General features: G+C 42.8%; 1 protein-coding gene across 1 annotated transcript; it reads right to left on the bottom strand.

Moving 5' to 3' along the window:
* Window positions 1-2,465: 2,465 nt before the first annotated feature.
* On the bottom strand, window positions 2,466-25,853 carry znf592 (zinc finger protein 592). Its single transcript, XM_061894830.1, has 9 exons — window positions 25,701-25,853; window positions 23,264-25,287; window positions 20,318-20,496; window positions 18,328-18,501; window positions 18,094-18,253; window positions 17,543-17,776; window positions 10,310-10,422; window positions 4,454-4,592; window positions 2,466-4,366 (listed from the first exon to the last, which is right to left on the bottom strand). Exons 2-9 carry the CDS (start codon window positions 25,265-25,267, stop codon window positions 3,995-3,997), a joined length of 3,375 nt encoding a protein of 1,124 aa, XP_061750814.1. The 5' UTR covers window positions 25,268-25,287; window positions 25,701-25,853; the 3' UTR covers window positions 2,466-3,994.
* Window positions 25,854-26,010: the final 157 nt, after the last annotated feature.

Here is a 26,010-nt window from a genome sequence, read left to right as displayed (position 1 = left end):
ATCCGGCCAACTGTTGTAAAGGGTTTTTTCTTGACAAGGGAAATGATTTGTCTGTCATCCACTACACTTGTTTGCTGTGGTCTTCCAGACCTTTTGGTGTTGCTGAGCTCACCAGTGGGTTCTCTCTTTTTAAGAATGCACCAAACAGTTGAGTTGGCCACACCTCATGTTTTTGCTATTTCTGTAATGAGTTTGTTTGGATTCTTCAGCCTAATGATGGCTTGCTGCACTGATAGGGACGGACAGCTCTTTGGACTTCATATTGAGAAATGACCTCCCCAGATTCCAAATGAATATACCACACTTGAAATGAGGTCTTGGCCTTTTATCTGCTCCTTGTAAATGAAATAACAAGGGAATGACACACACCTGGCCATGGAACAGCCGAGTAGCCAATTGTCCAATTACTTTTGGTCCCTTAAAAGATGGAAGGCCAATATAAAATGTGTTGTAATTCCTACACCGTTCACCTGATTTTGATGTAAATATCTCTCAAATTAAAGCTCAAAGTCTGCACTTAAAGCACATCTTGTTTCATTTCAAACCGATTGTGGTGTTGCACAGAGCTGCAATACTGAAAATTGTGTCAATGTCCAAATATTTATGGACCTAACTGTATGTAATGTCTCCAAACAACATACGAGAAAAACTTGATGTTTTATGCATGATTATGAGTGTTTCATTTCAATCACCAGTCATATCCTTAACATACAAATAAATACTTACGTCCTCTACACCAGTGGTTCTCAAAGTTTTTTCAGCGATGCACCCCCCGTGAACATTTTTTTAATTCAAGTACCCCCTTATCAGAGCAAAGCATTTTTGGTTGAAAAATAGAGATGAAGTAAAATACAGCACTATGTCATCAGTTTCTGATTTATTAAATTGTATAACAGTGCAAAATATTGCTCATTTGTAGTGGTCTTTCTTGAACTATTTGGAAAAAAAAGATATAAAAATAACTAAAAACTTGTTGAAAAATAAACAAGTGATTCAATTATAAATAAGGATTTCTACACATAGAAGTAATCATCAACTTAAAGTGCCCTCTTTGGGGATTGTAATAGAGATCCATCTGGATTCATGAACCTAACTCTAAACATTTCTTCACAAAAAATTACATCTTTAACATCAATATTTATGGAACATGTCCACAAAAAATCTAGCTGTCAACACTGAATATTGCATTGTTGCATTTCTTTTCACAGTTTATGAACTTACATTCATATTTTTCAATGAATATCAATAAATATATTTATAAAGGATTTTTGAATTGTTGCTATTTTTAGAATATTTAAAAAAATGTCACATACCCCTTGGCATACCTTCAAGTACCCCCAGGGGTACGCGTACCCCATTTGAGAACCACTACTGTATTTTGATGTTGTCATTATGGTGGCACTTAATGAATACTTAGGTCTACTACACTACTGCATTTTTATGTAGTCAGTATTGTGGTACTTAATGAATACTTAGGTCTACTACACTACTGCATTTTTATGTACCGGTAGTCATTATTGTGGTACTTAATGAACACTTAGGTCTATTACACTACTGTATTTTAGTGTTGTAATTATGGTGGTACTTGGAGAGTCAAGGTGAAAAAAGTGTGAGGTCCACTGTATTGGAGTATAAATATCTGGTATGGGTGGTATCATTACATCAGTATCGATCCGCACATCAATAGTGAACAAAAAGAACACGCAATCAGTTGAGATAATTGATTTAATTTGCACATTACATAACATTTGAATTGAAGTCCTACAAATTATAATCCCATATAAATTTTAGTTACACAAACCGGGTGTATCTCCCTTAAAAGCAAAAGTGAAAATAATCAGTCATAATGTGTATGGCAATAATCATCATATCTGCCGGACATGTCCTTTGTCCATGTGTCCTTTTCCTGGCTTATTTTGGGCCCGTTCCTCAAGAGAGACTGCAGATTTGTCATCCCGTGCACAGCATCACCCGCCGCTCTAACTTCAGAAGACTCCAGAAGTGAAGTGTCCGCCACACTTTTTTTGCCCATGAAATGACCTGAATGAATACAACACCCCTCGTTGGGAAATGTCCAAACAGCATGGCACAACATGACTTTGCTTACCAGTAGCCCACAGCATTCCTCCCGGAAACAGCCTGCCTTTTATCTCGGTGATGTCAAAAGGCTTGGAAGTTGTCACGGCAACGCATGACACAAGGATGACAGAGGACAGCAATCCTGCTCTCAAAACGCAGAAGCGCTTCATTTCGCTTAAGGTTGTTTGATTAAACTAACTGAAGGTCAATTGAGAGGTGTCTGCTCCTCAGTTGCAAGGTTGGGACAGTTATAGTGAGAAAGGGTGGTCTTAATATTCTAATGTGATGAAGTCATCACTGTGGGGGTTCCTTCCTATTGGGTGCTGTTTCTATAATTGTTCAATCAATGTTGCATGTGTGTATTACATCCCGAAAGACAAGTACGATTAAATGCACCATTTTATTTGTATGGACTTGACGTAAACATAATAAACATAACAGCAAGGCACATGGGCCACTGCATGCTCGATGGATGTCATAACTTCAGGTATACAGGTTGTCACTGTACAGGCTATCAAAAGTTAAAAAAAAAAAAAATCCTTCACAACAAGAACAATAGACCCAAATCATGCACATCGGCCACTTAATGAGGATGTAAAGTAGAAAATGGAGATATATCGCATAAAAAAAAAAAAAAGATCACTTGCCAGTTCAGTCAATATGACTTCCTGGCGTCAATATTGTTCCCAAATGTAATTTATAAAATTCAATAAATGTGGGAAAATGCACAGTCTGTACATTGAACAATCACTGCCGTGTTACCAAGGAGGTAGTTACTGTCACGCTTTGAACCCCCCCCAAAAAAGCAAGTGCAGCTTTACAAATCAGTCTCTTATATTTGCTTCCTTCGTATAAAACATCCATATCAAAATCCCAGCATGCTTTTTCGTGGAACAACAATGTACGACATAACAGAACTAACTTGCCTTAAAAAAAAAATAGTACTAGTTTGAGGTATTTTCAATACTGCCAATCCGCTTTTTTAACGAGCTGCTGACTCCCGTTATGACACAGGTGTCAAACTCAAGACCCGGGGGCCAGTTCTGGTCTGCCACATAATTTTATGTGGGCTGTGAAAAGCCTGGAAAAAATGGGTTTCAATAAAATCCTTTTTTTTTTTTTTTTTTTACTAATACATTCGTTCAATTTTTACAGAAAATAATGCATATTTTAAACTTTAATATCTGATCATGCCAATTATATTATACACTGTATTGCAAAACTATTTTTGAGAGATAAAAACAAGTAGTTAAATATCTGCTGGTCACCATTATCATTTTAAAGCAACTTATACATAAAAAAAAATCTAATAATCAAATGCATATGCATTTTAATTAATCATAGGTTATCACCCGCATGCATAATGTAAATTAATTAAAAAACAAACGGCCCTGTGAAACAGTTATCGCTGCGATGTAGCCTTTAATGAAACCCAGTTTTGACACCCCTGCCTTATGACCATTAAGAGAAAGCATACAATGCTCATATGGTGAACTCAAGCCTAACTTTAGTAGGCTTTATCATTGTTAAATTACTGTTTTTAAGAAAAAATATGTTAAAGTAGCCAGAATCCCATTATGGGACATTGCATGACATGAATACTATCAAAGTCACTGAATTGCTGTGGATCATAAATGGGAACAAAAGCTCCACCGTATTCCTGGGGTTAATATGTACCTACAAAATTGCATTTCCCTCCTGTCAAGGTGGATGAAATTGATGTTAAAACAAGACTAAAATAATATAGGTGCCATACTCCAAGAGGCACAATGAATATAATATCTAACATGCAATGTTAAATTAAATATGAAAACGTATACTGTTTTTGGTTAAACCAATAAGTCATGTGCATGCAGAGCATTGAGCAGCGTGTTAGTTCCAAGAGAAAAGCAGCAATGAGTGAATCTCACTGCCGTCATGTCTGAGAGGGATTTAAATCCTCCGTGCTGTCGCAGTTAAGATGGTCCTCTTCGGTCTGCTTGTGGGCTTCAGGCCGACTATTCCGCTCCTCGTCTTGCTCAAGGTCTTTGACCTTGTGAACGATGAACAGGTGTCTGCTGAGGGACAACGGCGAGGTGAAACACAGGCCGCAGTGAAGGCACTGAGGAGTGCTGTCGTCGCTTTTATGCCGAGCTATGTGCGCCTGGAACTTGGTGTCGTCGCCCGTGGCAAAGCCGCACTTGGAGCACCGGAATGTTGTTTTCACACGCTTGGCTGAAGGAGCCTCCAAGGAAGCTGGCGAGTCCTCACCCTCCTCTTGAACACTGGCTAATGACACGCCACGGTCCTGTCATCAAAATAAAATTCAATATGAGGACTATGTCAAATTCACACAGACAATGTCTAAATATTTGTGCTAAAAATATTTCCCTACCTTGCTCACAACATTCCTGCGGGCCTGGGTGGTGGTTTTGGGCATTTGGCCAAGGTCAGGATTTTTGATTCCATGCATTAGACTGATGTGGTTCTTCAACATCACACTGTTGGTAAATGTCTTTCTGTCCGTGCATAACCTTGGAGGTGCAAGCCGATAAAGATGGTTGGTAAAGAATTGTTCTTTTTTATCTTGATGACTGTTTTTATTTTAATATTCTCACAACAGTATAGTTCGAGTGTCTATTTAGTTATTCACAATAAAAATCCACTCACAATGCGTCATAGAAATGGAATTTGTTCATTAACCAGGAACGGTATCTATTCATGCTACTTGTTACCCTCACTCATAAACACATTATAATGGGACTGTCTTTGAATGTAGCTTGTTGTATAAAATCCATACAGTAGCTGGTGGTAGGCTTGTTAACAAGTCACACGAAGCTGGGGTATCATGTGACTGGAGTTGCTCCTAAAAATAAATGTATGTTCAAATACAGAAAAGTACGACCCCCCGGTAATAATTCCGATGAATTGAGGTGCCCGAATACAGCTGAGATAAGCTCCAGCACCCCCGTAACCCGATAGGGACAAGCGATAGAAAATGGATGGATGAAATGTACACACGCACAAATCCAAGCACATTTATTTGTTAAACTGCAACCAACGTGGATTTGATCTCAGGATCTGGCTTGATATGCCACAACCAGACCACGCCCACATTATGCCCCCTTTTAAATAGGCAAATCATACCCCGCCTTCTGCCCGATTGTAGCTGAGATAGGCGCCAGCGCCCCCCGCGACCCCACAAGGTAATAAGCGGTAGAAAATGGATGGATATTGAAAGTAGCCATGTGCTTAAGCGCTGCAAGTTGTGGCCAATCACAAGTCAGAAGGAGGGGCTTCTTTCTCACTTTCGGAGCAATCACCAGCAGCTTCAAATTGCGGGAACAACACACCGCAGTTTCAACCCGTTAAGAATTGGTGCGGCATGAGGAAGAAGTTGGATGTACATGGCCAAAACAGAACAGTGTTTAAACTGATAGTCGCTGCAACTGGTGGTTCAAAGCTATGTTTGTTGACGGTAGAAGTCACAGCTCAGTCAGCACCTGCAGTGAGCAAACTTGTCCAAAAAATTGCGCCTTAGCACAAATAATAACACTCCTTTCTGTTTATGTTAGCTTATGTGCATGTCAAAATTAAGTATTCCGATTTAAGGTGTGATGCATGGAAATGCATGTTATAATCAGATCATTTTTTTCAGGGTCCATGTACACATTACCATTTTACTCCAAATGATGATCAGATTAAACAATTGTTGTCCATGTACATGTGGCTATTGAAGCATGTATAGCTAAGCCTGGGCGATAAAACAATATCAATATATATATCACAATAGACACAAAATCGAACTCAATTAAAAAATGTGTTTGATAAAACCTTCTATAATTTTTTCTTCTATGTCGGAAGAAACCATAAATTGTGAAGCAAGGTTGGTTGCATTAACAAAGGTACTCCTCTCTGTTAACTGAGCATCGCAGGAAGTGATCACTGATTAGTGGGAGAGACACACTAGCAGCCAATCAGATAACAGTATTAAGGATGAAAATTGGTTGCACCATTTTGTTGTCTTGCAGTTGATGCTTTGCATGGAGTGAGAAGAGACACTAAAAAATGAGTACTGAGTAAAGGAACTTGACGATAAAACAGGAGAAGTCAAGTTCCAAAAGGTCCAACTCCAGTGAAGCTAAAATGTCTCTGGGTGAGTATCTAGATGTCCATCAATATTTGACAACCAGTGCTTCAAGGAGTTAATGAGGCAGGGGAACCGCTTTCTGTTCACGCTTAGTTCATTTCAGCCAATTTAACCTCAAGACCAGGGGTCGGGAACCTTTTTGGCTAGGAGAGCCATACAAGCCAAATATTTTAAAAAGTATTTCCGTTAGAGACATATAATACTTTTTTAAAGACTGAATAAAACTAAATGAGTGCATTTTTAAGTAAGACAAACATTTTTAGAGTATAATAAGTCTCTTATTCTTTTTAATAACATTGTTATTCTGAAACTAACCAACAATAAAAAAAATACTTCTTACCATTAATGGGACTTCTTGAACAGGTGCGGTAGAAACCGGATGGATGGATTAAAAGGCATGAGAATGTTTTATATTTTTAACGTTATTTTTGACACTGTGATTACCAGCAAAGTTATTCATTACTTATCATGTTAAGTAATGTCAGCTAAAATTTATCTGAGAGCCAGGTGCAGTCATCAAAAGAGCCACATCTGGCTCTAGAGCCATAGGTTCCCTACCCCTGCTCAAGACCCTCCCAAGCGTAGTCTCTTTAGAGCGGTCTGAAGCTCACGACTTTTGCCACCTCGAGAGTATGGAAGTTTTTTTGATTTTTTTTAAACAGATGCTAGTCTGACCAAAGTGGTCTGTAAATTATGTAAGGCGCTCATCCCCACTAAGAACTAGAGGGGGGAATCTTTGGCACCTCATGATTCGATTACGATTCAGGAGTTACGATTCGATTACAAATCGATTATTGATGCATCTTTAATTTTTGTATATTGATGCAGTTTTACATTAATTTTTGTATCACTAAATACAGGTTTATCACTTGCAACAAAAAAAACCCCTATTCATTTAGATAAAAATAAACCGTTAAATTAATCCCCACGTCTTAAATTAATGAAAATGGGAGCAAAACTGGACCATAAGTGCCCAATAATAAAGGAGCTGGTCGGATTTCTTAGGGAGGTGGCTCGCTGCATTCAGCCAAATATTAGAACGGTCTGCAGGCCACACATTTTAATTTTTTAGGAACAAGGCAAATGTTCCCTTAAAGAAGGGCTCATATCTTAGGGCACCAAAGCAAACATCATTTTCTTTGGAGGCTGGGGTTCCAAACAATTTTCCCTCCAATTTTTCTTATGTATGAGCAAACGCCAAAACTCCTTGAGCATTCAGTGGCGCACATGTGAGCGATGGCAGACGTGCACACTGTTATGCGCTTATCTTTTTATTCGATTTTGTGCGCGGCCTAGATTTGCCGTGTGCAGAGGACGCGTGAGCAGTATGCAATTGCACGGGCTCGTACCTTAGAGGGAATGTTGGTTCCAAAGCATGTACTTTTTGTCCATACAGATAAAAATAGTGTTCATGTATGAGATCTAAGGCTGCCAATTATGGCCAAATCAATAATTAAGATTATTTTTATCAATATTGAAATCATGATTACTGATTGTTAAGTAGAGCAATGTTGGGGTGTGAACGTAATACCATCATGTCTTTTGTAATGTTTAATAAAAAGGCTATGGATAAATGTTATCCATATATCTAAAGACAAATATTGGTTTATTTTATTCATTAATAATATCAACCGGTCAGCTTTTTGTCATTACATGATGCCTTTATCTCTATTTTTACATTTTGATAAGAGGGAGGTATTAAAAAAAACATTCAGTTATGTACATGTAGATGCTGTATCGGCACAGATCCATTAAGAGTTTGAGCAGAAATATGTCGTATAGGAATTAACTACACACAATAACACATTAACAACGTTCTATTTTCACATTCTACCATGAATTGATTAACGTGGACCCCGACTTAAACAAGTTGAAAAACTTATTCGGGTGTTACCATTTAGTGGTCAATTGTACGGAATATATACTGAACTGTGCAATCTACTAATAAAAGTATCAATCAAAAATGAATGGTTTTTGAAGTAATACCTTGGTGACATGAAAAAATCAAGTAATGGAAAAAAAAAACATGGTTCTTAGATTTGATATCAATATAAAACTCAAAGCAGTTTGGCTAATGAAAATGAAGTCTAATAAACAAGCATTGTTCTTCCCCAATGCCTCCTATTGCTTCAGTACAACAGTTTGGCCAACAAAAATAAAGAGTGATACCTTTCACATCGAATATACAATCAACACAACCTTCGTTCAGCTTGATGAGATGACAAATATTTCAGCAAGTATTTATGTTATTTGAACACTTATACAGTTTGCAGGAGTGAGCGTCCTAGTAAACAAATTAAAGACTTATAAACAAGTTGTGACAGCGTTCACGACCCATCACCTGCTGCATGTTTCCTGAACTCATTAACGCTCAGTCACAGCAGCTGATGGACGTTATACCAAAAAAAAAAGCAACATCAAATAGTTTTCTCATTTGCTGTACACTTTGCGTACATCAAATGTCTCCAATATTATCCATACCTGTGTCCGGGTAAACATAGCAGTGTGCTCTTAAACGCACACCGAGAAACGAGGGAAAATTACGTTAAACCAAGTGGTTGGCACCGTTTACTCCGAGGGGAAATCTCTGGCGCAAAATCCATGTAGTTTGTCTGCCATGATAATCAAGCCAAACAACGCTAGTGCGCATGCGCCTGACTTTGTGTTGCCTAAAATGCATTAATAAATTACGTTTTTCCTGTAATAAAAAATCAGACGGTATTCCTAAAGGTCGGGAATTTTATCGCAAATTATCATTATACCGTAAACCATTACATCCCTAGTCCATTAACAAGTAAAACATCAAGGGCGGTCACGACATGTTCTTGCCACTGATGCTGGTCAATGTATTAGGGCAGAAAAGCGCTATACAAGTACAACCCATTTATAACCCATTTATTAGGAGAAGAGACGAGGGCAGTCGCGGCACTTGGAGCCCTGTGTCTGTATTACTTTATTTACAATAAATACATCGAATATAGATTATTGACGTTTACTAATCCATTTTCTAATCGTTCATGTCCGAATTGCGATGCATCCAAAAATCTTTTATTTCCCCAACTTTTACCAAGAAAGGTAATACCATACCACCAAAGCCGTGCTCACCTTTTAGAGCACATCTGTAATTTTCTGGCACTAAACATTGAGAAAATGTTTTTGTTTGGTTTCTTTATGGTTACATTTTCACACTTTAATGTTAAACATTGTTTGGATATTCCTTATTATTGCACCTAAATTTTAAGAGGTTACTGATAAGTGTTCAATGTGATTATAAATTTTAGTTTACATTGAGTGTTTTCCATGGTTTTGTTGACATTTCATTTCCTTTCTTCCTTGAAAGCTGACGGAATCATAATCAGGTGAAGGTTAAATTTGAAATAAAAATGTTTACTTTTTTTGTTTTTCCCCTGGTCCTTATTTTTGACAGGTCATAATATATCAATAAATATTGCTATCGACCGATATAAAACACTTGCATCGTGATACAGTTTTCAGCCATATCGCCCAGCTCCATGTATAGCTCTTCTCAATGAGCAGTGGGTGCTGCTCCTGCTGTGCCATTTCAAAGCACACACAGGCGGTTCAGGCTTAGTCTTGTTTGTGACATTAAAAAACATTGTGTTATTTTAGATAGATAGTACTTTATTGATTCCTTCAGAAGAGTTCCTTCAGGTTTTAGACCCCACAAATATGTTGCAGTCCTTTGGGAATCACCGGTGAGGTTAAAATGGCAATTATAAAATATGACGTTGCATAAAAATGTCGGATTTGTTTTATTGTTAAAGCAAATAAACTTAAGTTATACTCTGTACTTTATGACAGTTTAATTATTAAAATACAATATTCAGTAATCTGCCCTCGTTTCCACATTCACTATGCTTTTGTCGCGCTTCAAACTATGGTGTTTTTTTTCCTTTTTTTTTTTTAAACCTTACCACACTGGTTAACTTCTTTTACTCTTGAATGTTAAAATTTGACTTCAATTGCCTCAATAAAAGTTTATGACTCTAGAACAGATTATGGTTATTGCCATCATTTCCGATGACAATTTAAGTGTCACATAGTGGGTTCCACGATACGATGAAAACGTGTTCATCTTACCAGCAAGTGTATATTTTCTTTTTCCCATCGTGGTCACTGCGGATGTGTCGTCTTAAGCTTGTGTTGGAATTGAACGACTGGTCACACTGTCGGCAGAGAAAGCGCTTCAAGGACTGAGGAGAGAGAAAGTTAAACAAAGTAAACATTTGTTTGGCCTGTGTGTATTATTGATGGCTGTAAACAAATCAGTGTAATGACTTTATTGCTTTTACACTGTCAGTATTATTACTGTGACATGCGTTCATATTAACTAGTTACGATAAATGCGAAGTGTTTGAGGAACATAAATGTCATTTCCAGGTAATTAAGATTAGATAATGCTAAATTGCGGAACTTCTAACATTTACATAAACACCTCATAAAACTACGAACTTAATGTGAAAACAAAAATCTACAAATGAATAAAATAACGCTATCACACATTTTTGTATATATTTTATATTTTTAAACTACAGTAGAAGTTTGATTTACAAACCCCTCTACTTGCAAACTTTTTGGTTTATGAACCTTTATATTGCGCCAAATATGCTGTGTGTGCAAACTAAGTCTCATTCTCATTCATTAATTTTATGTTACACTGGCAGTCATTCTGTGCTTGCTCGTATTAAAGAGATTGAGGAAGCTAAATTTTTAACACAGCAATTTTTTAATTGTGGAGAGAACAGACTTTGAGAAAATGATGCCGAAGTGGACCTATTTCACAGCGGAATAGAAGACCGCACAGCCACACGGCCTGTGCCCCCCAAACCCCCTCCCTACCTTCTCTCCCTGTCTGTCTCTCTACTCTCGTGAGGAGCAGTTCAGCAGTCAGTTGCTGATAATGTACAGTAAGGATTTAATTTTTTTTTTAAAATATTTTTATAAATAGTAATTCTTGTGGCAATAAGGTTGTTAAAGTAAAGGAATCTTGTAAATTCTGATAATTTGTGAGGGCACCAAAGGCACATCTGTGTGTGCGCGTGCGTGTTGGCAGAGCAGTACTTACAGGACAGTTCAGATTGTTGTCCTTGTTTTGGCTTGTTAATAAACAGACAGTTGATTCATCACCTTGTGATGTTTGTTTGATATATATATGTGGAGGGGCGTTGTCGACGCGTCCCCTGCGGGCGGGGCATGTGCAGGAGCCGGCTGTGAAGCGATGACAGGTGAGGAGATTTCTCAGCTGGAACGAGTCATCTAATCACCTCTCTCTTTATCAGAGCACTGGAGACCATGAGAGGGGGCAGAGAGAGAGACGCGACCAGGGGGCTGGGAACGCTTGCACTGCTGAAAAGCAGGAACGAACAAGGGAAAAGATTTTATATTGGTTGAAAGACCTGAAAAGATTTTGTGTTGTAAGATTAAAATTCTGTATACTTGGAAGCATCCTGTCTGTGCTCTATGGTGGTACCCCGCACCTCAACGGCAGCGAGTGTCACATTGGCGCCCAACTAAAGTGAACCAAGGAGAATGACGACTACAACCCCCCTGGAAGCGCTTGGGAGAGTCCTGGCGGAGGTGTCGGCGGCCAGCCAGCAACAAATGCAGGTACTGCAGACACTAATGGACGGAGAGGGGGGAGCATCAAGCGCCGGAGCGGGCGCGGTCATGCAGCGCATGACAGAGACAGAAGACCCGCAAGCATTTATTGATGTCTTTGAGGCTACAGCGACAGCGTGCGGGTGGACGCAGGAAGAGTGGGGGGTGAGACTGTTGCCGGCTCCTGGCGGGGGAGGCGCAGCGGGCGGCGCTCAGCCTACCAGCTGCAGCCCGAGTTCAATTTCCGCAGCTGAGAAGGGCAATCCTGGACTGGGTCGGCAGCACCGCGGAGGACCACCGGCGCCGATTCCGCTCACTAAGGCTGGGCCCAGAAGACCGGCCATTCGCCCTCGGGCAGCAGCTGCGCGATGCGGCCGCAAGATGGCTCAGACCGGCAGACATGGACAACCGCATGTTCGAGCTCATCGTGCTGGAGCAATTCCTGGAAGCCATCCCAGCACGCACCTCGCCGTGGATAAGGTACCACCGGCCGGACACAATGACAGAAGCAGTGACGCTGGCCGAGGACCACCCGTCGGTACACCGCAACGCGCGGAGACAGGAAGCGACAGCAGAGAAACCCACACCGGCCCCGCGCAGACGATCCACACCATCTGGGACAGCAGCACCATCGGAGCCCCGCGTCCGACCGGCAGGAGCAACAGTTACCCACGAGCAGGTTCCCGTGTCAGACATTTGCACCAAAAACAGAAAAAAAAACAACACACACACCAACAGCATCATCACAAGGGGGGGCGAGGGGATATAATTGTGCCTCTGCTCCTCTCTTCCAGGGTAGCGGCGCTGCTGGTGGCGGGCTTCTCCCGCAGACAGCACTACGAGCACCAGGGCAGGTGTGCTGGGGGTGCGGACAGCCTGGTCACATGCGGCGGGAGTGCTCCGCAATGGAGGTGGGCCAGGTGATACAGGTGGCCGGACCTCCAGCACCCTCCCCCGATCCAGGGGAGACGTATTGTGTCCCGGTAAGGGTACAAGGGAGTACACACCGGGCTATGGTGGATTCGGGCTGTAAACAATGCATGATCCACCATAACCTGGTTCGACCCGGGGCGTTGAGGCACGCGACACAGGAGAGGATAATGTGTATACATGGGGATGTGCATACGTATCCCGTGGTGCCTGTCGAAATCTGGTATCGGGGCCAAAAACATACGGTTAAAGTCGCCATAAGCGCACGACTGACCCACCCATTGATTTTAGGGATGAATTGGCCGGGGTTTAGCCAGCTAGTGGAACAATGTATGGGGATGCGTTCACGGGCTGTAGGGCAGGGGAGTATCCGCGCAGTACTCAGTGGCGACGCGAGTTCATGCGGCGCTGTCGAGCGGGAACCGGCGGGGGCTTTGCGGGAGGCCCCCCCGCCCCCCCAGTGGAGACCCACGGAGGACTTTCCCCTCGAACAGTCCCGGGATGAAACTCTGCGCGCGGCCTGGGACCAGGTGGATTACATCGACGGTCAGCTGGTGCGCCCGGGGAAACCGCGGGTATTTCCCCACTTTTCCATTATTCGGGATAGGCCATACCGAATGACCCGTGACACTCAAACAGGCGAAGAATACACCCAATTGTTGGTGCCAAAACCCTGCCGGGAAAACCATTTCCCGGCGGGGCATTGCAATCCCCTCGCAGGCCACATGCGGTACGAAAAAACCCTTAATCGGGTCATGGTCCGGTTCTATTGGCCAGGCATCCGGGCGGACATACGCCGATGGTGTACTGCCTGTCCGGACTGTCAGCTGGTGAACCCGGCGGCCATCCCAAAAGCCCCGTTGCGGCCATTACCGCTCATAGAGGTCCCATTCGATAGAATCGGAATGGACCTCACCGGACCATTTCACCCGAGCACACGGGGATATCGATTTGTGTTAGTCCTAGTGGATTACGCAACCCGATATCCCGAAGCAGTGCCGCTGCGCTCCATCTCTGCAAAGAGTGTAGCACAAGCACTCTTTTCGGTCATCTCCCGGGTAGGGATTCCGAAAGAAATCCTTACCGACCAGGGCACGTCCTTTATGTCGCGCAAGATAAAGGAATTATACGGGTTACTGGGAATTCAATCTATCCGCACCAGCGTTTACCATCCACAAACGGATGGCCTGGTGGAAAGATTGAATAAGACACTGAAAACAATGATCCGTAAATTCATACACGAAGACAAACCTAATTGGGATAAATGGCTGGATCCCTTGATGTTCGCGATGCGGGAGGCACCCCAGACCTCCCTCGGTTTTACGCCCTTTGAATTACTTTACGGCAGGAGGCCGCGCGGCGTGCTAGACCTTATTAAAGAAAGCTGGGAGGAAGGCTCCAGCCGCAGTAAAAATGAAATTAAATACGTGTTGGACATGCGAGCAAAACTTCACAAGGTGGCGCACTTATCACGGGGAAATTTGCTCCGCGCCCAGCAACGGCAATAGCGCACGTACAATCGGGGGACCCAGCTGAGGAAATTTTCACCGGGAGAAAAAGTACTTGCACTACTCCCAACCTCCAGCACTAAATTACTGGCTAAGTGGCAAGGGCCCTTTGTGGTCACACGGCAGACTAGCGAGGTAGATTACGAGGTCCGGCGCTCGGACCGGGGCGGGGACATGCAAATTTACCACGTGAACCTGCTGAAGGCATGGAGGGAGGCCGAGCCTGTCTCCATGGTGACGGTAGTGAAGGAGGAGGAGGAGCTGGGGCCGGAGATCCCGCGCTCCGCCTCTCCCCCTCCTTGTGATGACCAGCTCACAATGGCACAAAGAGCGGAGGTTGCTGAATTACAGCGGCGCTATTCAGATGTGTTCTCGGCGCGGCCCGGGCGCACGAACCTCATCTGCCATCGCATTGAGACCAGCCCGGGGATTACGATGCGGTCTCGCCCTTATAGGCTTCCCGAGCACAATCGTAAAATGGTGCGGGACGAATTAAAAACCATGCTGGAGTTGGGAGTAATAGAAGAGTCCCACAGTGCATGGTGTAGTCCTATCGTGCTAGTAGGGAAGTAAGATGGGTCTATATACGCTTCTGTGTGGATTACCGTAAGGTGAATGAGGTGTCACGGTTCGACGCGTACCCAATGCCTCGGGTAGACGAGCTCCTGGATCGGCTAGGCACTGCGCGTTTTTTTTCCACACTGGATTTAACCAAGGGCTACTGGCAGATTCCCTTATCACCAGAGTCCCGGGAAAAGATGGCCTTCTCCACTCCAGAAGGCTTATACCAATTTGTGACACTCCCGTTTGGCTTGTTCGGTGCGCCCCCGACGTTCCAGCGCCTCATGGACCGGGTGCTGCGAACCCACGCGGCCTACGCAGCCGCATACCTGGATGACGTCATCACCCAGGGTAACAGCTGGGAAGAACATCTGCAGCGGGTGGGGGCGGTGCTCGAGTCCTTGAGGCGGGCGGGGCTCACCGCCAACCCCGGGAAATGTTCAATTGGTCGGAGGGAGGTACAGTATCTGGAGTACCACTTGGGGGGGGGGGGGACAAGTGCGACCGCAGGTTGGAAAAACGGCGGCGATCGCAGCATGCTCGCCCCCCAAGACGAAAAAGGAGGTGAGGCGGTTTTTGGGCATGGCCGGGTACTACCGCCGCTTCATTCCCCGATTCGCGGACTTGACCAGCCCACTGACCGACCTCACCCGAAAGGGTGCGCCAGAACTGGTCCAGTGGACGGAGCAGTGCCAGCAGGGGTTCGAACAGGTAAAATCTGCACTCTGCGAGGAGCCGGTATTGTGCATGCCTAACTTCTCCATCCCTTTCTGTCTGCAGGCGGATGCGTCGGAGCGGGGGCTGGGGGCGGTGTTGTCGCAGCAGGTGGGGGGCGTCGACCGCCCCATACTATACATCAGCCGGAAGCTCTCGGACCGGGAGAGAGAGAGTGCCTCGCGGTCCGATGGCCGGTCGGGGCCCTCCGTTATTACCTGTTGGGGCGCCCCTTCAGCCTCTGCTCGGACCACAAGCCGCTCCAATGGCTCCACCGCATGAAGGATGCCAATGCGCGGATCACCCGGTGGTACCTCGCGTTGCAACCCTATAACTTCCGGGTGGTCCACCGGCCGGGTACGCAGATGGCCGTGGCCGACTTCCTTTCTCGCCCCTCTACTGGGGTGGGGGGGAGTGGTTGCGGCCGGGCGGGTGCCCGGCCTTAAACTGGCGGTGGAGGCATGTGGAGGGGCGTGGTCGACGCGTCCCCTGCGGGCGGGGCATGTGCAGGAGCCGGCTGTGAAGCGATGACAAGTGAGGAGATTTCTCAGCTGGAACGAGTCATCTAATCGTCTGTCTCTTTATCAGGAGCGCTGGAGACCATGAGAGGGGGCAGAGAGAGAGACGCGACCAGGGGGCTGGGAACACTTGCACTGCTGAAAAGCAGGAACGAACAAGGGAAAAGATTTTATGTTGAAAGACCTGAAAAGATTTTGTGTTGTAAGATTAAAATTCTGTATACTTGCAAGCATACTGTCTGTGCTCTCTGGTGGTACCCCGCACCTCAACGGCAGCGAGTGTCACAATATAGTACCGCATAACACTTCATATTGTGTTCAAAAGGTAGGGTTTCCCCTCAACTGCCAATATACTTGTGGTGGTGGGGCTTGGTCACAATGACATCAAGTAATTTGCCATGAAGGCTAAAAAATGTATACATACATTTAAAACAAATCTGTTTTTATTCATTAGTTATTACCATACATTTTTTATCATTTTGCCATACTTTCAATAGTTGCTGATTTTGGTACAATGTACTTTGTTGAGATTTATCAAGTGTTTACAGATTTTTAATGACTTTTTTAAAAATTAAAAATGTCAATCTGGCAATAAATCTAGCATTTTCTTTTGGTGTTATTATAAAATGTAATCGTGTTTAGAGAATCTAAATCTGTCCCTCAATGTCCCTGACTAAAGAAGCTGAAGTGACCATGACTTCACATTTCGCAACGCTTCTTGCTGTCGCTATAGTTGGACTTTCTCTTTTTAAAAGGCGCCACTGTCCTTTTAATATTTGCCCATTTTGAAGATGGCTGTCCGCGCTGGTAAATCTGCAATATATAAATATAAAAATCACATGCCCATAGCAGACAGTGATATTAGTTGTTCCCATGTTTACAAACACAGCGTCCGCGCCTAAAGGTGATAGAGGCACGGTGAATGAAGAGGCGTTGATGTGTGTGTCCGGCGGGAAGCGAAAACTCAAAAAGACAAGTGTTTTCATGGGAGGTAAAACCTTTTGGAATTGTTCCGTTGGTTGTTATCAAAAGATTGGTAATAAAAGTTAAAAATATCGTCTGACTTAGTGTGTTTTCTTCTGGGGGCTTCCATATATTATATTCCTTTAATTATTTTTCAAGTACAAAAAAAGCCCTTATTTTCATGGTGTGGCGTAATAAAAAGGTTGTGGTGGCGCACCACATTTAATTACATTAAGGGGAAACTAAGGTGTACAAACCTTAACTAAAATATGAAGTTTTATCAAGACTGGAAGCCATTAATTATATTTCCATCATAGAAAAATTTGCTTTACTATACAAACTTTTATTTACGAACCATGTCCAAGAACCAATTAGATTGGTTAATTGAGATTTCACTGTATTCCACTATTCAAAAGTGAATTTAATTCAGAGAGAAACTGGTAAATAACAGTTTCATGAACCCTTTCAATTAATTAATCAAAACACTTCTCCAAAACAAAATACCGGAAATGGTTCCTCACCTTTCCATGCTTGGATTTTAAATGTGAAATGTAGAGGTCTCGTTCAGGGAACCACTGAAGACACTCCCCGCACGTCCACCCTGAGGGCTTAACACGAGTGCCTGTGTCCTTCTCTGCCTTTTTCCGGGGCCCGTCCGTGCATTTCATGGAACTAACACTGTGGTTCGAATTGCTTTTGTTTGTTTGTGTACTGTTCACCTCTGATTCTGGTTTCGATTCCCCTCCGTGTACGCTCTACAATAACAGAAAACACAAACATTAGGAGGCATACACTCACAAAGCATGACACTTAAGATGTGTTGGAGGTAAGCAATTTTAGGGACCATGTATGAAAACCACAAATTAAGCTCCAAAACTCCAGAGTGACAACATTTTTAAAATCTATCTTGGATTAAATTGCAGTAAACAGCATTTTTGTTTCATTCTTCTAACGATTAAAAAGGAGAACCAAACCCTTAGTTAGATTACATTCCAGAAAGATTCCTCCCAGGCATATTTCACACTCCAAAAAGCTTCAAACACTCACTTCAAGATAATAGTCAGGGTGTTACCTTGAAATGTTGCATTAGCAGCTGTTTTTGCGAGAAGACAGAGTTGCATTCTGGACACTTAAACACACAAGTAAGACGCTTGTTGGCATCCTGATGAAAATGTTGAAAGAGCAACGACTTCTTCTTGAAAATGCTTCCGCACGAGCACTTGAAGTTGAAACTGTGAATTGAATGGACAAGTGTTTATGGGACATATAGATATTAAAATGATGCAGTCATAAGAGTGTAACTTACTCAGGGGGTAGTTTGTTGGCACTATGTTTATTCTTTAAATGAGCTTCATAGCTGACGGAGGTTTTGAAGGCCAGTGGGCAGGCAGAGCACTTGTGGAGGACCACACAATGTTTCTCTTCAATATGTGTCTTTTGTCCTTGAAAGGTCTTGAAAACCACCTCACAGTGAAGACACCTGCAGGAAGACGTGGTCACAGCATTAACCCACCAGCAATGTAAGCCACAATGTTAAATTTGACAGCAGTTTTTAATTTAGTTTTAGTCCATGTTTTGACAAAACTGTATTTTAGTTTGACTAATTTTAGTCACCTAAACTGATTTAGTTTTTAGTCAACAAAATTATTCAACATTTTAATCCGCTAATATGGTCGACTAAAAAATAAAGTATAAAAGATAAGGCCTCTATAACGTTTACGTGAAAGAAGCTTCATACAAACATTTTATACAAACGAAGCATTTGTTTAACGCAAAGCATGATCTTACAGTCAGGAATGATGTAGTCAGTCACTTTTTGCTCGACAGGTCAATCCCGTAAATAACTTTTTCCTATGCAACGTCTGTCAAAGCAGGTATGTATGTGGGTTTTGAAACGGAGTTATGATACATGCTTTCATCATAATTTGTTTATGAGCGTGGGAGAACCTGAGCAGCAAATACAGATATGTGATGGGGAAAATTTCATCCGTCGATTCATCAATTTTCTACCTCCCGGGGTTGCAGGGGGGATGGAGTCTTTCTTTTCGTAATCAATGTCCGCTTTAAATAAATCAATAAATTGAAAATGTTCTATCCACTTCCTCTTCTGGTTGTGTGGTGATTTAAGCACCTTGGCCCACATTAAAAGTTGTCACGCCTTTGGATTTTCTGTTAAAGAAAAGATTGCGTGAGGCAGAGAAAATTATTTGATAATTTTTTTGTAAAGAAATATGGTAGAATTAGCTTTAGATATAACGATGATTCGTCTTCTGATGGCACCATCATCGCAAAATTAAAATGTGTCCTTTTCACATTCTCCCAGGTATACACATATTACAAACATCTTAAATCCATACATTTTTGTTTTGGCGGTGAGAAATCCAACTTTTTATCTCATAAGGAAAAGTATGTGATCGGCTCTCATTCGTAACTAACTCCCTGCCCCTCTTTTATGTGTATGCTGGTAAAGAGCTGAGATTGGATATATTCCCAATTTGTCCCACCCATCTACAAGACCAAATTAAATATGGATATCATTTCTGTTAACTTTTGTTTCATTCTAATTTGTTGGCAAAAATGTCAGTTAATTTTGTCATCGTTTTAGTCAGCGTGCATTTTGTTTTGTTTAGATATTGTCCTATGACAAAGATTAAGTCCATTAGTCAACAAAATTAACACTGGTCAGCAATAGAAATGCAAAAATAAACTGTATTAATGATAACCATAGTAAAACTCTTGACAAGAGTTAAACGTGACTGATGGCCGCACTCTGATAAACTCACGGACGGTTGCTAGTTCGCTAGTTTAAACGCTAACATTTACTTCATTCCCCATTAGGAAACGACATACGCCAATCTAAACTCATATAAACACATTACTGTCTGAGCAACTAAGCTATTCAATTGTGCACATTGAACTTACAAGATATACTCTCTTAGAAAAGAATGACTGAAGATCCACTCTTAGAAATATGACAAGGAGGTGTTTTTACAGTGCGTTTAAGGACTGCTGAACAGTGTAGGACGCCACAACGCCCGCCAGAACACTTTTCAGAGAAGCATAGGAAACACAAATCATGCAAAATAGTGGGCATATTTTTACTGCAAAAGATTTTAGTGCATTAATACTTTTTGAGCCTATTTAACAATACCACAAGAACAATTGAAATCTTCATATCGTTACCTCCCAAGTCAACAATAGTAAGCTTTCTACAATTCCACTGCCTATCCAAACACATTCTGTTGCCTCCATCTCTCTCAGATCAAATATAAAAAGGTGAGGCGGCGGTCACTTACTTGTACCAGGCTTTGCGTGCATAGTGGAGACAGTTTTCCCTAATGTGCTTCTGAACGTCTGCAGAGCGACTCATGGCGCCGCACTCGGGGCAGCAGTGAGGGGACTTGTGCGTGTGGATGCGCTGGTGCGCCCTCAGACTGCACTTGTTAGGGAGCAACATTGAACAAAGTTTGCAAATCTGTTGGAGGAGAATAACATGGGAAAATTACATAAAGTATAATATAGGACCAAATTAGCACGGAGATGAGCGTTAGGAAAATATTTTGACCTAATATGAGCAGAGAATTCAAACAATGAATTCATTCACACGAATGGAGCAGGACCTCTTTGGTAAATAATAGTGGTGGATCAAAAAGATTGAGATATCGGTGTATAATGAAAAAAGGAGTAATACTGTGTTCCTTGACACCACAATGTGTGTTTTACTTAAAAAAAAACATTGATACAGCTGCTTTAAAGTTAAAGCACCAATGATTGTCACACACACTAGGTGTGGCAAAATCATTCTCTGCATTTGACCCATCACCCTTTATCACCCCCTGGGAGGTGAGGGGGAATAGTGAGCAGCAGCGGTGGCCCCGCCCGGGAATCATTGTTGGTGATTTAACAACCAATTCCAACCCTTGATGCTGAGTGTCAAGCAGGAAAATAATGGGTCCCATTTTTATATTTTTTTGTATACTCGGCTGGCGTTTGACCTCACAACCTACCGATCTCAGAGCGGACACTCTAACCACAGGGCCACAGAGCAGGATTTCATTTTACTGTGAAGCAGCAAACTCTGTTTATCAGGAAGCACTTCTTTTGGCTCATGAGTAACAGCTCGTACTGAAAGAAGTCAAAAGGAGTATGTCCGCTAACTATTGTTTTATTGGCAGGTCAAACGTAGTGACTTTTTAAGTAAACCAATACAGTATCAGTGCAGTTTCAATACAATACAGTGGCATCGTTCACAAACTGCTAGTGCATCATTTTGAGAATCCTACATAGACTGTTAATACGAGGGAAGTGGTTTTGACTATATTGTTCTGTGAATGGTTCCAACTTCTATTTAAATGTCAGTAGTTAGCAGAATAACATTGTTTGGAGCAGAGTTTTGTGAAAAATTCCATAATGAAATGAGAATGATTCCCAAATTACAATTCCATTACTTGAAGGGAGTAGAAATGAAATTCCATGAAATTCCGACTGATAATTTTGGTGTATTCCAGAACAATACCAGTATATTACATACATGAATATTTGATGTATTACATAGAAATAATACAGCTTAATTATGAAACTCCTGCACATATTTATTACAGCAAATATTTGCAATTGACATTTAAGAATAAAATCATCAATAAAACAAAACTTATTTAGTTAAAATGTTAACTGTTAGCATTTCAATCAGTTGTGTAGGAATAAAAAATAGCAGTCCTGAATCACCTTTGTTAAATGTGACTAAATCTTCCTGTTACTTGGCAATTAGGAATTCAGTTGAATTGCAATTAATTTAATTCCACTTCCTGGAAATCCAATTCCACATCCTGTGGAGTAAAGCCAACTCAATTCAAATCCCAGTTTTTCAAATGAATTTAATTTCCAAATTCGGATTTTGCACAGGCCTCATGAAGGACACAGCAAATTGGCAAGACTCATTCCACAGCCTAATCCTAACCCGGCAGCCGGGTAGTCCACTCCCATTTTGCTTCAATTGTTTCGTAGTGTAACTGATTCAACAAAACATTTTGCTTTCCATTTAGTGGCCCGTATATAGCAAATACAACAGGGAATGAAATGAGACCGCGCTAAATATTAACTTAAAAATTATATTTAGTAGAATTATTACCTCAACCTAAGAGTGTCCTAAGAGATAAAAGCTGTATTCAGGCTAATTGTTATGCTTTAAGTTGTAAGAAAAAAATATGGGTTAGAAAAATTGCTGCCATTAGTCAGTGGAACAAATGTCTCAGTAAACCTCTTCAGATCCGACCAAAAATATCTTGTCTTACTCTCTAACATTCACTTGTAGCTAGATAGATTGACACACCTTTGTTTTTTCCAAGCATAGGAAGGAAGAAAGTTAGTGTGAAGGACAGTGCTGAAAAGAAAAGTAGATGATATTCATTTAAGAAATAATCAAAAACATGACAGAGCATGTTACCAACTTGGTGAAGCATTCGAGTGCAGCACTGCTAATTTGCATCATACTGAAGCAGAATAGGTCCAACGCCAGCCAACAATGTTAAAAAATCTTCAAACGGTAGTCATTATAAATCAAAACAAGAAAAAGCAGTTGACGGTATGTTTGACGAAGAAGCAGCTGGGAGGAAACACTGTAGAAGTTAGATTATTTCGTAAATCTATTGTATTAGTTAGTACACTCTATTGCAGTGTTTCTTACCCAGAGGGCTGCCCAAAAATATTTTGTAATGGTACTCAATTGCAATACACTTTTCCACCACTTGTGGTAGTAATGACCATCTAGGAAAGTCTAGAGCTCAAGTCAGAAAAGTTTAAGCGCAAAAATTATGACTGAAATGGCAAAGGTGTATTTTCATTTGCACTTTAATTTAGATTGCTTAGTTGAGAAACATCCCCTGGACTGTGTGGGTTCCCTCCGGGCACTCCGGCTTCCTCCCACCTCCAAAAACATGCACCTGGGGACAGGCTGATTGGCAACACTAAATTGCCCCTACTGTCTGAATGTGAGTGTGAATTTTGTCTGTCTATCTGTGTTGGCCCTTCGATGAGGAAGCGACTTGTCCGCCCGATTATAGCTGAGATAAGCTCCAGCGCCCCCCACGAATCCGAAGGGAATAAGCGGTAGAAAATGGATGGATGGATGGACAATGGAAGACATTGACAACACATACAAATGTTTTGAGTTAAGAACACGTCACACAACCAATTACAACCAACTACTGTAAAATTGTGATATTTGTAGTAAGAGGTCTACTCACGAATGCTTTCTTATCTTCTGACAGGGACTGATAATGGCTCGCCAGTTGTCTATGGCCTGCCATGGGCTTGTTACACTCCAAGCAGCGATGTCTATGGTGACTGACGTTGTCTGGATAGAGCGGCATGACAGGCTGGCTCTTCAGTGGGCCTAATGATGATGATGCTGACTTGGAGTCCCACTGCACCGGTTCTGTACTTAGCGGCGCAAACATGTGTGCCTCTGCAATGGGTTTCATATGGAGCTGCGTGCACTGCATGACCGTGCCTTTGCTCTTGTGGCTGCGTGCGTGCGCCAGCAAGGCACACTTGTTGTAGAACACCATGGACTTGGCACACAGTGTGCACCCCACCTCGATGTGGACACTCTTGCGACCGTAATGGTAGGCTAGGCTGCGCTCGAGTCCGAAAGAGTCCCCGCACTCAAGGCAGGAGTAACCTCGCGGTGGGAGGCGGATGTCGCTCCCTGGCGGCGGGTTCAGGTCGGGCACGTACGTCGGCACAGGGTTGGCGTCTTTCAGCAACCGGTTTAAGGTGCTCGCTGCTGTATTGGGGACGGATGTTCGCGGGCACGCTTTGATCTGATGCACCAATGGGACAGTGCTGTAGACGGTTGACGAGAGCGTGTGCTGGCTGGGTTGATGCGAGGCGGAGCGGGCGGTCACCGAGGCGGCGACACTGTGAGGGACAAGGTTGAGACTGGCTAGGTGCACTGCTTTGGGAAGGAAGTTAGCACTAGGTGCTCTGTTTTGCTTTTGTGTCCGAGCTGCAGCTGATCTTTGAACAGGCGAATTCGGCAAAGCCGCTGATGATGCAGGTTCAGTCGCCTCCAACTTCCTGTTTTCCTCTTTGCTTTGGAGGATTTGGGGCGAATAAGCGCCGTCCTCGCTCATTAAACTTTGCGACGGAGAGGATTCGTAGGCGGAATGAACGTCGTCCGTTTCCGAATCAGGCAGCACACTTGTAACCGTGCGCTTCACCTGCCCGCTGGTGGTCTTAATGGTCTTTATCCTGACCTTGGGTATGACAGGAGGCGACCCCGACGTCAGCGCGGGGGAAGCCTTGCCGCTGCTGTCGCTGCAGATACTGATGGGGCTGTCGGGCGGCTTCATGAGGCGCTTCACCGCTTCGAGAGGGCTCATGGGGCTATGCGGGGATATGGGCACCTTGGGGCTGTACTTCATGCAGTCGTTGACGATTGCAGGAGGTTCTCTGGGATTAGGTTGCTCGCCGGGCTCCATTCTAGCATTGAGAGCCACCAGAGTCTCAAAGCAAGATTTAGATGTGTATGGTTTGATTTGTGAAACGTCGTCCACTGATGTTTCTGATTTACATTTGGACTTGTTACTGCTTAGAGGAGGAAGTCCAATGTTTGTTCTTGTCATTTTATGACCAGCACCACTGTCACGTGGCTCCTCACTTCTTGGAGAGACCTTCTGGAAATCATCAAACATACAAAGATCAGACTTTTTTGGATTGTCTGCAATCGAAGGTTCCACCAAAACGGACGCTTCTGGGAAACAAGATCGCTCTTGTTTGGGATGAACATTGTCCTTTCTGGATAAAGCGACTTCACACTCAGGACTTGACGTGGGACTGGAGTGGGACAGCGACTGAGAAAACATCGGCGTCGCATCAGGTTTGAGATGCACCGGCGCCTTGCCGAGGAACTCGCTTGCAAACTCCCCATTCAGAGCGGAAACAAATGATTTGGGAAATCCGCCGTTAGCTGTGTCGCTACATCCTTGCATATTGAATCCGTTATGCAGAGCCGGCAACCCCGACCGGAGCCCATTGCCAAAACATTCTGACGGCTCGTGGCGATGAGCGTTTTTCACAATCACACTCATAGCAGGAATATTGGCTTGATCACTCAATGAAGTGTCGTTGGTGTGTTTGTCATCATTCCCCTCCTGGGTGGACTCTTTGGAATCCAAGCCTGTAGCATCCGGGATGTCAAAGGCAGCCAGAAGATCATCAAAATCTGGGGTTTTCATGTCACCCATGGTTGTGCAAACTCATAAACCTGCAAAGGCAAACAGAATGCACGAGTCATGATAAAAGCCCAGACAAAACAGGTAAATGTTTAACTGAAGAGACGTTGCTATTTAACTTGACTAACTTAACAGCTAGGTGTCAATAACTTTGCTAGCATCCAATCTTGCTACCAAGCTAAACGGAGATGATAATATACACATATTGCGTAGTTATGTCCTAGAAAGGACACACCGCGCTGACATGTAAAACATCTCACTACTGCAAAAGCGTTGCGTCATACACCACAATACAAATAAAGCGAAATATTGTTTTGACGTTAGCATGGCTACCATAGCGGCTTGCTGAATGCTAGCGTAGCCAGGAAGCTAGTAAACATGCTAACCGTGAAGCCTTACCGCCCAAAACACAGCATGCTACAAATGAAATAATGAAACGGCTTACCATTTGAACAGGCTATGGCAAACACATCTACTAACCTACAAGGACAGTGGTTTGTTGGCCATTTAAACCGTTAAAGGGTACTGTGTCACAGCTAGCTGGCGTTGCTAACTTCAGCTGTGTTTTAGCTATCGCCCTGAGCGCCGTCTGGCAGGCGAGAAGAGGCGGCGCCTTATTCTTACCAACATGGAAGTTTTTACATTTTCTTTTTTTTTTCTTCTTAAAATGTCTTGGATGACTACGATATGCCACTACATTGCTTTTGTCACAACGTTTTTTTTATATATTCATGTCATATGTTTTGCAGTGGACT

The sequence above is a fragment of the Nerophis ophidion genome, linkage group LG03 (genome assembly GCF_033978795.1).
Source record: "Nerophis ophidion isolate RoL-2023_Sa linkage group LG03, RoL_Noph_v1.0, whole genome shotgun sequence".
Classification (NCBI taxonomy): Eukaryota; Metazoa; Chordata; class Actinopteri; order Syngnathiformes; family Syngnathidae; genus Nerophis; species Nerophis ophidion.
The sequence above is the reverse complement of the archived record's forward strand: the minus strand, read 5'-3'. Positions and strand labels throughout refer to the sequence as shown.

Coding starts and splice junctions, on each gene's coding strand:
- znf592 (XM_061894830.1), bottom strand. CDS start 25,267: ATGGGTGACATGAAAACCCCAGATTTTGATGATCTTCTGGCTGCCTTT. Junction 10,423..17,542: donor TAAAATCCAAGCATGGAAAG/GTGAGGAACCAT, acceptor CTCTCTCCTCAG/TCCTTGAAGCGCTTTCTCTG. Junction 4,367..4,453: donor GCAGGAATGTTGTGAGCAAG/GTAGGGAAATAT, acceptor TTTTGATGACAG/GACCGTGGCGTGTCATTAGC.